This window comes from Peromyscus leucopus, chromosome 8b (genome assembly GCF_004664715.2).
Source record: "Peromyscus leucopus breed LL Stock chromosome 8b, UCI_PerLeu_2.1, whole genome shotgun sequence".
In the NCBI taxonomy this organism is placed as follows: domain Eukaryota; kingdom Metazoa; phylum Chordata; class Mammalia; order Rodentia; family Cricetidae; genus Peromyscus; species Peromyscus leucopus.
In genome coordinates, this window is record NC_051086.1 from 103,892,080 (window position 1) to 103,906,143 (window position 14,064).

General features: G+C 46.8%; 1 protein-coding gene across 1 annotated transcript in view; it reads right to left on the bottom strand.

The window, feature by feature from the left end:
• LOC114688093 (E3 ubiquitin-protein ligase RNF213-like) overlaps positions 1-14,064 on the bottom strand; it is a 96,017-nt gene that overhangs the window by 53,954 nt on the left and 27,999 nt on the right. The window contains 8 exon segments of the mRNA XM_037201201.1: positions 555-710; positions 891-1,084; positions 1,676-2,834; positions 3,635-3,802; positions 3,911-4,051; positions 5,370-5,587; positions 6,842-7,007; positions 9,930-10,513. Coding sequence (XP_037057096.1) covers positions 555-710; positions 891-1,084; positions 1,676-2,834; positions 3,635-3,802; positions 3,911-4,051; positions 5,370-5,587; positions 6,842-7,007; positions 9,930-10,513 — 2,786 coding nt within the window.

Sequence of the window (14,064 nt, forward strand, 5' to 3'; positions counted from 1 at the left end):
GATACTTGAGGAGGAAAGAGCTTCTTTCATTTACAGTTTTTACTATGCACTCCATTCCTGAGGAAAGTTAGGGCTCAAGAGAGGAAGATGGAGGCAGGAACTGAAGCAGAAGCCACGGAGGAACACTGCTTACTGGTTTGCTCTCCAGGGTTAGCTCAGGCTGCTTTCCTGTGTCGTCCAGAACCACAGGCCTCCAGGTCAGACTGCTACCCCGCCCCAACCATAGACTCCGCCCAGCTGAATCAGTCACTAATCAAGAAAATGCCACAAAACTGGCCTAGAGGCAATCTTCACATTTTTGTTTTTGTTTTTGCTTCTGTTTAGCTCTGGCTGGCCTTGAACTCACTGAGATCTACCTGCCCCTTCCTGACAAATGCTGGGATTAAAGGCTTCTGCCACCACTGCCCAGCCTGAACACCACCCAGCGACTTTACAGGCCATCTCCTGAGGGAACTTCTCCATTGTGGTTCTCCTTCTCAGATAACAGGTTGGCAGAAACAAACCAGGACAAGGTGTGCTCCACAAGTCCTTCTGTCGGCTGTCTCCATACCCACCAGTTTAGAAGGCCTCTTTGGCTGTACTGAGGGCTCTTGTGAGATTTCAACAACATATAAATGGCGCGGGTTCCGAAGCCACATTTCCCCGTTTACATCCATTAGGTACTGCAGAATGAGGAGTTTGAAAAGAAAGACAGGAATCCCAGTCTGTACCTACAGAAGGAGACACAGGTTTGTGAGTGTGTAGGATGGCAGCCTCACATTCTGAGGACTGGCTTGTTTACCCCTTGACAGGATGCAGTTGATCAGGAAGGCGTGAGGAGGGAGGAGGCAGTCAGGACATGGGAACCTGTCTTCTTCGAGGTCATTGGGTAGTGATGCCAGGACACTTACTGAAGTGCTCACATCAATGTGGAATATCATAGGCGTCTTCTGATAGTTCCTCTTCAAGAATGGCAGGAGGGAGCTCAGGACTTTGTTCTCATCTACGTGACGGTCTGTCAATCTAATAATTTTTAAAGGCACCTTTTCATCCTCGAGCTTCATTTTCAGGTTTTTGTGTAATCTGTTCACATAGAGTGACTTTCCTGCAATATGAACATATAGACATTAGACCCCAAATCTACAGACAGAGAGTAAGACAATAGAGATGCCATAGAAGTTACTCTTCATTTAATTCAGACAGATGCAATGGACCATCACTGCCTACTGGCTTCGTGTCCTTCGAATCCCTGGGTTCCCTGTCTACCACCCACTGACCAACGTTGCCTTTCCTTGCTACTGGTGGTGAGCCTAAGTCAGGAAGGCAGGAGCAGGTGCGTGGAGGACAAACTCTCTCCCACCTAAGAGTGTGGTTCAGGGAAGAGGGGACAGGATGGAAGGAAACAGACAGCACCCAAAGGATCATCTGTTTCTTCTCAGCCACAACCAACATAGACGGCAGAGGTCGGGAGTTTACGAGGAAGTCAAACTTCAGAACATCTCCAGAGGGGAGGGAACGGGGCTCTTGGGAACTGCCCAGTTTCCAAAACTAGGCTAGAAAGGGTACTGGTCTACAGCTAAAGAGGAGCCAGACCCCTGAAGAAGGGCTTCATCTGAGTCTCTCCTGCTGGAGGAGGAAGCGTCATTGGGCAGGGTTTGGTAAAGGGGACCTCTCTACCCCCAGGTACTTTCATTACCAACACCAGCTCTTTCAGAGGTCACGATCCCAACACACATCCTGTCTCTGAATACAGTCGCCGCTGACGGGGTCTGCTCTGGGACCTGATAATGGTTCTCCAGGTAGGCCTGGATGTCCGGCAGTGGGGCCTGGGGAACCAGGGGGACTTTGTGCTGGCTGAAGGTGGAGGGGAGGTAGCAGTGCTCCCGGGCAGCATCACAGACTATCACCAACTGGTAGTCTTCACGGTGGCGGCACTGTGTGCACAGGTCCCGGAAAAGCTCCTCTGCCCGGCAGCCCACTTCATAACTCAGCTGGTCGGCGAACAGCAAGCTGTAGACCTTGTCTTCCTGGGAGCCCAGTGTGAGGCAGCGTCTCAGGAGCAGTTCCACCTCCTCCACTGTGGTCCCCGGGGTGCAGAGCAATACCTCATCGAAGGTTGGCAGAGGCTGCCTGGGGGCCTGCATATAGATGGCCAGTGCGGCCAGCAACACCTCAGAGTGACCACACAACACCAGGTTAGGCTGGCCAACCTGCAGGCCTTTGGGGAGTGGCCGCTTCACGGGACAGTCCGTCAGTGTGGCCAGCTGAGCCAGGCAGCTGCCCAGGGCATCCAGGTCCAGGCAGTCGGGCAGGAAGGCACTCATGCACACTATGGATTGGTCCATGATAACCCGAAGCTTGCCCATTAAGCTGGACTCAGAAAGTAGCCGCCGAGGCAGATTTTCCACAGCCCCCCTCCGGCGGTGTCTGGCACCACTGCTTTCACAGGACCCGGTGACTTCTGAGATGTCACGTGCAGTGCAGTTGTTTTTGATGAAGGACAGCATCATGAGGGCAGCTTCGTTGGGTCTGGGTTTCCCGAGCTCACTGCTCAGATAGACCAGCTGCTCAGCTGTGTAGAAGTTGAGGTAAAAGTGTTTGGCTCTCTTCTGAGTGACTACCGCTTTCCAGTGGTCCAGGAAGTCCTCCATCTGCCTGCAGAGGGCTCCCAGGAGCTCGATGATATCACCGCTCTCTTTCAACTGGTTGACCAGCTCCAAGCCAAAGTCCATGCGGATGGAGATGCCCTGCCTAGGGCAACAGTAGATCTCAGCAGTCCAAGTCCTGAAGAGCATGTTGCCTGCACAGTGCAGGTTTATGAAGGCATGCACAAGCCGCTGCATGCTGCTGAAGACCTGGGGGAATGGGAGCCATGAGGCCAAGGGAAGACACAGGGACCTACACATGCTGACCCGCTTTCCAGCTCCAAGATCTTAGACTCCTGTCACTGACTCATTGGAGCACACTCACAGAAATCTACCTAATAGTCATTATACAACAGCTATTCCTTCCATAGTTAAAGAGTAAGCTAATGAGAGGCCTCCCTTCTTTTTTTCTTTTTATTTTTTTGAGACATACACTATGTAGCTCTGACTATCCTTGAGTTTTCTGTGGAACCAGACTGGACTGATCCCCCTGCCTCTGCCTCCTGAGTGCTAGGATTAAAGGTGTGTGCCACCATGTCCAGGGAAAGAAAAAAGATGTCAATATAAAGACTATGCACACGTGTGTGTGTGTGTGTGTGTGTGTGTGTGTGTGTGTGTGTGTGTGTGTAAAAGCAGGGTCTCACGTTACCAGGCTTTCCTCAACAGGAACGTAATACATACTTGCCAGTTTTTAGAGGCAGCAAAGTGACTGTTTCTAAGAATACCTAGTGGTCATCTCTTCTCCACAGCTGGTGACAGTTCCTGCTGAGGTCCTTGGGGAGGACCTGCTGCTCTCAGGTCTGTCCTATTTCAGATACTTCTCTGGGGTTGTGGTTTGGGGTGCCATGCACCCTTCAGACCCATTAGCATCACCCTCTAGGTATCAGAGCAAAGCTCTGGGTCAACCAAAAGCCAACGCAGACCCTCTCCACAACTCAGTAAGGAAAGTGGCTGGCCCAGCTTGAGGCCAGAGTGGCCCTGTGGGGAGGAGCACAAACCCAAATGCTCACCTCAGAAAACTTCTCCACTTCCACATTGCTGCTGTGGTCTTTCTTGCCAGACATTAGCATAAGCTTATTTAAAAGCTCCTTCAGCTCTTCTGTGGAGTAGGTGCGGACCCCCTCTTGGGCACCATGGTCCTCAGGGAGAAGAAGGTGTAGAATGGTGTCTGGGGAAATCTGGGAGGCAATGCACACTGGAAAGTTAGTTTCTGGTGCAGAGTCCCATGACTTTATAGCAAGACCTCAGGGCCATGCAAAACTGCACCAGGACTTGGGGAGACTCACCTTCTGACCACCTTTGGGTGCCTCAATAACATAGATGCCTCTGTTGTTGATAGCTGTGGCCAGGGACAGAGACGAGAGCTCTACAGATCCATGGCTTTCCTTCACTGTCTTCAGCCACTCCAAATTTCGGGCAGAACCTTGCTATTGGGACAGAAGCAGGAAGCAGGCTGGAGTGAGCAGCCATTTTCCACTGCCACCCTCCACCTCTGCTCTTGCTGGGGTACAGCTGCCCCACACCCCTCCCCCAGCACTCATGCTGTGTCTCTGTGCTCTGTCTCCTTCCTGGGGTCCTGTCACTCAGCATATTTTCAGTCATGCTTCCACTGCTTTCCGTGAAGCCCTAGCTGGCAGGTGTAGTGGAATTGGATTTATTTGTTGTGAGTGGGGAACAGCCACACACCCACTGCAAAGAGCTTACCACCCCCACAGTGAGATATCAGAAAGAGTGGCATGGAGCCCTAGGCTGGTTTTGTTTTGTTTTGTTTTTTAAAATTTCTTATTTGGAGCCAGGCTTGGTGCGTACACCTTTAATCCCAGCACTTGGGAGGAAGAGGCAGGCAGATCTCTGTGAGTTAGACGCCAGCCTGGTCTCAAAGATCCACCTGCCTCTGCCACCTGAGTTCTGGGATTAAAGGTGTGAATCACACCTGACTTGGTTTTTAAAATTTTTACTTTATTTTGTGTGTATAAGTATTTGCCTCATGTATGTATATGTACAGTGTGAGTGCCTGGTGCCATGAGAGGCCAGATGAGGGTGCTGTACCCCTGGAATAGAGCAATGGAAGGTTGGGAGCCACTGTGTAGGTGCTGGGAACCAAATCTGGGGCCTCTACTAAGTCAGCAAGTATGCTTAACTGCTGAGCCATGCCGATTTCAGGGTTCTGAGGAGACCAGAGTAAGGAAAACATGCATTACAGCTGTCATTTGGATGTGGGCTTTTCACAGAAAGTTTGCAAACTTCCCTCTGTATGCATTCCACTTCCTCTTCAGTCCTGAGGCCACGCCAGTATCTCAATTTGATGGAAAGTGAGGAAAGTAAAATCAGACCCCAGTACGGAAGGTTTGTGTCTGTGTATGAGCGTGTATACACTAGTACACTGTTGTATGCAGGTGCGTCTGCATGTCTACAGACATGGTCATGGAGGCCAGAGGACAATCTCAGTGGTTGTTCCTCAAGTGCCAATCATGGGAAATGCTCAAAGTAATAGAACAAAATGAGAATGACCATTTAGAGAAACCCACAGGCAAGATTTCACAATGTTTTTTTCTTCTATGCTTCATGTGGCAGAGACCCTCTGTTTCCACAATGACATTTTGTCTATGCCTTCCCGACTCAAGACAGAGAGGACATCTGTCTTGGAATCTGTCATGAATCAGCAACATCAGTGGCAGCCTTGCCCTTGGGGTCACTGATAGTCAGCTATTGCACTTAATAGCCTTGGATCCTGAGTAGACTCACCAGCTTACTGGGCAGGTCCTGGTCATTGTCCAGGGCCCTCCACAGTTCCTGCAGATGATGCATGAACTCACAGAAATCTGCACCCGAGTCCATCTTGTACAGCAGGGAAGCATAACCCTGCACGGCATCATGGAAACAGGCCACCCGGTCCACGTCGATGTCGTTCTCCCCCGCCGAGATGGAGGCCAGGTCCACAAACACCTTGAGTTCATTGATGTCTTGAGAGGAGCAGAGGGGAGGTCAGCACATGACCATGCTGAATTTGGGGCAGTAATCCTAAGTGAAGCTATAATCGGACACCAAGCTAGTGTCTTGGTTTGACCCGCTCCCTGTTTTTGCTAAGAATGTGAAAATATCATCTATTGACTGATATCTAACCTCTATCAGACAACAGTGTTCCAGGCATCATACTAGGCTTGCTGTGCACCTTATAGCCTTGAATCTACCACACAACATCACTTAAACTACCTAAGAGACCTAGGCTCCGCTAGAAGAATATGTGGACAGTGAGAAAACTGAGATAGCTCTCCACAGGCTCTGACCACTCAACAGATATGCATGGAAACCTTCATGGGGAGTTACAGACCACCCCTCTGGGAAAGTATCCTGTGGAAGAAAAGGTTAAATGGGGAGGGGAATTCACAATCATCTGAAATTCCAGCTCCAGGGGATCTAACAACTTTTTCTTGCCTTCTAGGTACCATGGATGTGAGGGTGCACAGATACACATCGAGGAAAAACACCCATACACAAAAAATAAAAATAAAATTATTTAAATAAAACAATAAAAAGACACTGGGTAGTGGTGGTGTATGTCTTTAATCCCAGCACTTGGGAGGCAGAGGCAGGCAGATCTCTGTGAGTTCCGGGCCAGCCACGTCTACAGAGCGAATTCCAGGACAGCTAGAACTGTTATATAGAGAAACCTAGTCTCAGAAAACCAATAAATAAATAAATTAAAATAAAAAGACTGGCCATATGGCTCGATGGTTAAGAGCAATTGTTGGCCTTACAGGGTATCTAGGTTCCATTCCCAGCACCCACGTGGTGGCTTTCAACCAATTGTCATCTCAGTTCCAGGGGATCTGACACCCTCTTTAGGCCTACACAAGCACCAGACACATACGCGGCACACATACATACATGAAGATAAAACACTATTAACATACAAAACAATAAAATAAAATAAAAAGGCAATAAAGGAGGCTGGGTTTGTACAAAATGACCTTCAGCTATTCACAGCAAGCAACCTTAGTATACAGGGAGCAGCAAAGGAAAAGTTTCTACACATAACCTGAGAGACGTCATTGGAACAAAATAACCCCCAGTGAATGAGACAGACTCTGCCCTTTGCCTCAAGAAGGCAAGGAGCAACTTTCCTGGCCTTAGTACAACCTCAAGTACCAGAACCTCACAGAGGACCATCTGGCGCCACCTGCAGGACCCAGGCAAGCCTAAGGGGCTGGCCATACCTTCCAGGGCCTCATGCAGCCAGCCTACAAGCTCCCCCTGCCTGGAGAGTTCCTCCAGGCAGCGGTGGCGGGGCTCACTGATGTCTTGGAGCAGCTTCTTGGCCTGGATGAACTCTGGGCTGATCTGCTTCAGTTTCTCATGAAGAAAGCTCTCAGAGGAATCCGCCTGGAAGATGAAGTTCAGTATGTAGTGGCACTAGTTAGCCAAGCCTAGTCTTCAGGAAGCCACCACCCATAGCAAGGGCAAGGCTCACTTAATGGTGGACAATCCTCCACTGTTCGTCCACCTCCTGCCCTCCCTACACCTCCCACTCCACACCAAAGCTTACATGGTCTCTGAAATCTGTCCCTCCCCATAGCACTACCAGATCTCTCTCTCTGTATATATATTTTTCTATTTTACTGGTCAAGGAATATGATGGCACATACCTCTTATTTCAGCACTTAGATGTTACAGGAATTATATGATAGGATAAAAGGGTAGGTTATTAAATTGACATTCAAATTAAAAAGGCAAATATCAGTTTTAAATAATTCACATTGGTATGGAATCTTGTATATTGATATAGAATAACATTACTTTTGTTACACTGTATATATGTTTCTATTTCTGTTTAGGATGTTTTTGTATATTGATACAAATTTAAGGTTATTTTTGTTATACTGTATATATGTTTCTACTTCTGTTTAAAATATTTTTGTGTATTGTTACAAATTTAAGATCATTGTCCTGATACTATACTACATTATTGCTTAAGGTATTACCTATACAGCTCATACCTATACAGCTTGTTTATTTATGCAATGTAAAGTTTAAAAAGCTACATAGGATAATAAAACTACATAGGATAATAAAGAATTACAGGTTAATAGTCACCTACATTTATCAAACTTATAGTCATGTTAGTTAGGTTTTCTAGGTATACAGAGATATGTTTCAAATAGATAGGTGATCTTCAAACATTTAAAGACCTACAGAATATGGCATTTAAAATGTTTTAATAACTTAGACTTTTCTTGACACAAGACAAGTCTGCTCCTGGTTGCAATGATTTACTTCTAAAGAGGATGATGGACACTGAAGACACTCCATATAGAGTTTGCTTTCTTTGTGGCACAGGTTGGCCTATAGGACAAGAAACTGCCCTTGCCTCCACTGCTGACAATAAGTACACTGTCCAATATGGACAAGCAGGAAACAAAGAAAAATGATGGCCAAACTTCGACAAGACAGGGTTGGACAGTCCTTCAAAATTTCCTGCTTCTGAAAAAGCTCTGTCAGATATTCTAGGCCTGTAGGCCAAAGATGGATGTCCCAATATTGCAGAAGAACCTTGGGTGACTGTCCAGGTAGCCAGCTGTTTCTGTCATTTCTTACTTTTTTTTTTTTTTTTTTTTTTTTGGAAGTTGTTTGTTTGAATTTCCTGCTTACTCGGGTCATACTATTTTCCTTCTCAGGTCTTTGATAGGGTTAAAGACTAGACAGTTATAGTTACAGTTCTCCTGAATCTTAGCAAAGGACATATTAGGTACAAAACTTTAGACTATTCAGGAGAGGATGGCTATTGGAATAATCTCTCTATAATTTGCCAATTGCTTACACGCTGGATATTTAGAATGTATTTCTTTCTTAATAATTGTTCTTTTTTTCTGAGACAGGGTTTCTATGTGTAGTTTTGGTGCCTGTCCTGGATCTCGCTCTGTAGACCAGGCTGGCCTCAAACTCACAGAGATCTGCCTGGCTCTGCCTCACCAGTTCTGGGATTAAAGGCGTGCGCCACCACTGCCCGGCTAATAATTGTTCTTGTTGTATGTAGTTTCATTTTTGTTAAGATTATTACCTTTCCTTTATTCTGGACTTGATGATAATTCTTATTGTATGTATTTTAATTATGTTAGGGTTAGGATCTTTCCTTCTTAATTAGACAAAAAGGGGGAAATGTTACAAGCATTCTGTTGTAAGTCCACTAGCCAATTGAAAGGAGCCTTTTGGTTCAAGAGAAGGGATTTTCATTGGAAATGGAGATGACTGAAAGAAAAGGTGGGCTGGGGAATGCACCAGCCTTTTGGAAGGAGGAATAAGCAATGAGTGACAGAGCAGAGGGGCTGGTGACTTGGCTGAGATTCCCCATTCTGTCTGGTGAAAATTGGGCATGGATTATGCTTGATAATGAATGGTAAAGTAATCATTTGACTTCCATTAGCACTTGGAGGCAGAGTCAAGTGAATCTCTGTGAGTTCAAGGCCAGCCTGGTCTACAGAGCAACAGCCAGGACACAGAGAAACCCTGTCTCAAAATGGAAACAAAAGACTTCCCATCTTAGCTGCCAGGGGTCATGGGTCACTTGCTGCTGCCTAGACCTGCAATGGCCTCTGGGACAGGTGGCCTTCCTTCATTCTGAGATCAGAGCCATTATTAAAGAACATGGCAAAAGAGGTCATGAATTTGAAAGACAGCAAGAAGTACACAGGAGAGTTTGAAAAGGGGAGAAATGAGTAATAATAATCTCAAAAATAAAAAAAATTAAAAAAAAAAGAATGTGGCCTCCTCTTCTTGAATTGCTGATCCCCTGATGGATGGATGACCTGAAACTCACTGGCTCAGGAGCTACCACATTACTCAAGGAGAAAGCTTTGCTGTCCATCTTCTTCCCATCCCCCACACCATCCAGCTGCTTCATCAACACCCATAACCCCCCAAGTCAGAAGCCCCTGAGCTCTCAAGAACACTCAGGTTGGCAGGAGTGGGTAGCCATTCCAGCTTTGATCTGGAAGTTCCAACGCCCATTGAGGCTTCAGCAACTGTCATGCCTACAAGGCAGGGCCGAGGGAGGCACCTGGAGACCTGAGATCCAGATGGGCAAGCACACTCTCTGTTCCTGGACCCTGAACGGTGGAGGTGGACCAAGCAGAGCTCCAGAGAACACCGCTGGATTGTGATACACCTTCCCCAGACCCCGCGACCTACCTATCCCTTCATTTGTAAGTTATCCACTAAATAAATCTTCCTTTTAACTACGTGGAGTGGCCTTAATAATTTCACCAATAGTTGGCCCTCACCCCTCAGGAGAGCCAGCAAACCACTTACAAAGTTTAGCAACGTGTCAAGAACACTGAAGTCACCAGTCACGCCCAAAGTGCTTCGGACCTGAAAGATGACCTTGGCAGAGCTGACGGCCTGGTGCAGACTATGGTATTCTTTGATCTGCCCAACACGCTCTGAGATCCAACCTTTTTGGTCCTGGGGGTCCACGGTGCACATGGACTTTAGGTCAATAGTCAGCTCATCATATTTATCTACAAAGTCTCTGAAGATGACATCAACTTCAGCAAAGGTGATCTCTCCAGACTTCATGTTCTCATAGAGCCTTTGGAATTTCTCGTAGCAGGGGTAGTACAGGCATTCACAGGCGTCTGGGAGCAAAAGCTTCAACTCTCTGTGGTCCTGATTCAGAGTACTCAGCGACTCTGCCGTCTCTTGCCAGAAAACTTGGAAGATGTGGCTGTCTTTTAGGGAGTCTAGCTTGCTTGCAATTTCTCGGATCTCAGGGTTCGGGAAGTAATGTGTCTTCCTTTTGGGGGATGAGGAGCCAGGTAGCTTTATCACGACTTCATTGAGTTTCTTATTGCTGAGGTCTTGAGAGTGTATTGCTTCAATATTTCCAAACTCCACTGTGGAAACCAGAATGAAAGGTTGGGTGTTAAACCTCTTTTCTTGTATTTCTTACCCCCTTTCCCTTAATATTTTTGAGATGGGGTTTCTCTGTGTACTCCTGGCTGTCCTAGAACTTGCTTTATAGACCAGCTGCCTCTGCCTCTCTTACTGGGTTAAAGGCATGTGCCACCACTGCCTGGCGTCACTTCTCTTTCTTAGTGAGGGTAAGAAGATCTGAACATGTAGCCGGGCTAGCCTTCAACTAATCATCCTCCTGCCTCAACCTCCTAATGGCTGGGATTGTGGATCTGTACCCGCAGAGGCGGGACTAGAGTTCTTTCCTCGGCCCTGGGGACAGAACCTACCGCCCTGCAGCATTAGACAAGTGCTGTGACCACTGGGCCCCGTCCTTCTCCAGTCGTTTCTCTAAGAAAACTCAACACTAACATTTGGGTTATTTTCTCCATAAAACACACATCTTTCCTCCCCCCCACCCTGGTTTTGTTTGTCAGTTTTCACAAGAAGGAAAACATTGTAAACTCCGGGAACGAGGTCAGTTGGGAAACATACACCTATGTCTCATTCCCTTCTAAAGCGCACACTAATTATAAAATAGAAATTGTATCTTTAAGGTCAGAAACTGACCAGATGCAGATGGATCTCTGTGAGTCTGGGGGTAGCCTGATCTACAGAGCATCCAGTGAGGGCAAGTATGTCACACACAAAGAAGCAGTAACCAGGACTGGCCCAGGCTTCCCAGCAGCACCAGAGAGATGGCCAGGAGTGACACGTGGTTCCTAGGCCGTGACTCACAACCTTCCCTCTGTTCCCAGACGAGCAATGCACGAGAACTGGGCAGACGTGCATCCACTCAGACGGTGAGCTCCTCTGACTCTGTCTCAGGAAGGTAGCTAAGCTGTGAGTGCCAAATTCCGAGTCAGAGCAAGAGGACGGCGACATCGATGGGAACACACTCAGGAGGAGGCATGGATGGACCAGCAGGGTGAAGAGCAAGCCCAGGGCTCCCTCACCTATCTAGTGATGATGAGGATGAGTGTGGGAGCCCGTTCTCGAGTTCCTCGTGGCTTTACCCAGCAGGTCCACATGGAGGATGATTAGGACCACGGGTCTGAGTGCAGGTGTCTGAGATGCTCTGCACTTGGCTGTGCTGGGAGAGGAGGTCTTTTGCTCCATCCCTTGGCATCTCTATAAAAACCCTGGGCCAGAGACAATCGGGGCCCGTTGGAATAGGTTCCAGGCCCTCTCGAGGCTATCCTTTATTTTCTATCTGTTTATCTCTGCGATATTCTCCGCAATAAATCCTTCTATCTAATATTTCCTGCTGATTGCACTCAAGAAAACTCTGGGGAACAGTGGGGGTGGTGGGTAAACGCCCCACAGAATGGCGCCTGAACAGGGACTAAAGAAAAAAGAAAAAAGGGACTAAAGAAAAAAAGGGGGAACAAAAAAAGGGGGGACTAAAGACAAATGAACAGGGACTAAAGACAAAGTAATAGGGACTAAAGATAAAGGGAAATAATAGTTTTATTACAGAGTTTTTGGTGAAAGTGCTGTCAGCCCTGCCAGTGGAAAGGCATGCGGTGTTATGGAAAAAATATATTTTTTCTGGGAGGCAGGGGTTTTATCCTCAAGAGAAAAGGAAAGCGAACTGGAAGGATGTCCGATGCTGCAGCGAAATTCTTTTCTGTCAAAATTTTCTATCTATCCTTTTCTCAGTTTCTATCTGTGAAAAATAAGTATAAGGTATAGGGTAGTAATATAGTGTAGGAAAAACTTAGAAGTGTAAGCTTGTGTAGGAAAAAATAAGTAAGGCAACTAGACAGAAAAACTCTTCAATTTTCTAACTTTGGGGGCTATGAAAGCAAACAGGGGGAAAAATTTTTCTTTGGGCTTTACAGGTAGTAAAAAAAAAAAGCTCTTCTCTGAGCTTATGGGGAAGAAAAAGTTTCCTATGGAAGCTTTTGACCAGGGGACAGCTGAAATGCTAAGTCCAAGTGGCAGGAGAAAGTGTTTTCTCCCTGAGGCAAAAATGGGGGTGTAAGAAGTCAAAGTTTAAAGTTGGGAAGTTTTGGGAAAAGTTGGTCTTTCTCTCTTGGGGAAAAAAAATCTTTCTCTTAAACTAAAAGCTTTTCTTGGAAAATTTGGGGGAAAATCTCTCTAAAAAGCCTTAATCTTTCTCAAAAGCTCTTAAACTTAAAAACTAAAGCCTTCAACTTTCTCTGAAGGACAAATTAGAATCACCTGTAGATATTAGTATGGGGACCACCTGTGATTAGCTCTAAGGGAAAACAACAAACCTCTTAAGACAGTTCTGTTTCAAGCTTTAAAATTCATCCCTGCAATGCAGGAGGCAGGAACAAGTTTCTAAAACCTCTTCTAAGCTCTGTCTCTTCAAGCTAGTAAAAGACAGTGGGTCAGAGTACCCTGAGGGAATCGCATGGGGAGAGTGTGGGTGAAGAGCTACAGAGAGAGCCCAAAAGGGCAGGAAACTTTGCCTGAGAAAAGCAAAAAAGCCAAGCTTTTCAGTTACAGGGAGCTGAGGCATCAAGGGGTTTTGTCTGAGCTTTTCAGAATGAAAAGGTGCTCCTAATCGTCTAATGCAAAACAAAGATCCCCTGAAGCAATGCAAACTGTTAGCATCTTATCCTCACTTCTGACCAAAAACCCAGAGGCGACTGGCCAGCTTGGAGTACATTTCAGGGATACTAGGGTTCCTGCAGTTGTAAACTTTCTGGAGCACAGAGCTGAGACAGGAAGGTGCAGGACCCAGGGGAAGATTGCTAATGAACAAACAAAGCTAAAGCCGGTGGGAACGGCACAGTTGTCCATTTCCTACAAGTCCTGGTTGATAGGTCCACAGCTGCAAAAGAAAAAAAAATCTGAGAAAAGCTTTCCTGTCAGAGTAAGGACCTTTCTGGGAAAACAGTAAAGCTGAACTGTGTCTGAAGCAGTTGTGCTGCCGAGTCAGAACGCTGTCTGGGGAAAGAGCCCAGCCAGGGCAGAACTATCCAGGAGCTTTCTTTTCTGTCAGAGAAAGCATCTCTTTGAGAAAAGCTTTGTTTCAACTGACTCCCTGAGATGAGGGAGTGTAACCCTGAGGGGTGATTGCCTCTGGCATAAGCTCTGTCCTTGAGCACCCAGACAAGCAAATGCAACCACTGAGGGACTGGGCCAGGTGAAGGCCTGATGAGGCAAAACACCTGTCCAATGGGAGTTTAGAAATGGCAAAAACCTCCCTTGTTAGATTATCAGTCTGTACACAAACCACACAGACCCAAAAACAGAAACGGACCCCATCTTGGGAGTCAACAGATAGTTGTAGCACATAAAAGTCAGAGAGATGCTGGCAGGCATGGACGTGGAGACAGAGGTGATGCTGATTCTCTCTGGCAAACACAAGTGAACTTGGATTAAAATTTTTTTGATCCCTGAACCCATATAAATGTCAGGTGACTATGGCAGCCGGAATGTATTTCTAGCCTGGGGAGGCAGGGATGGAGGAATCCCCAAAGCAAACTGGCTAGCAAGGCTAGACACATCAGCAAGC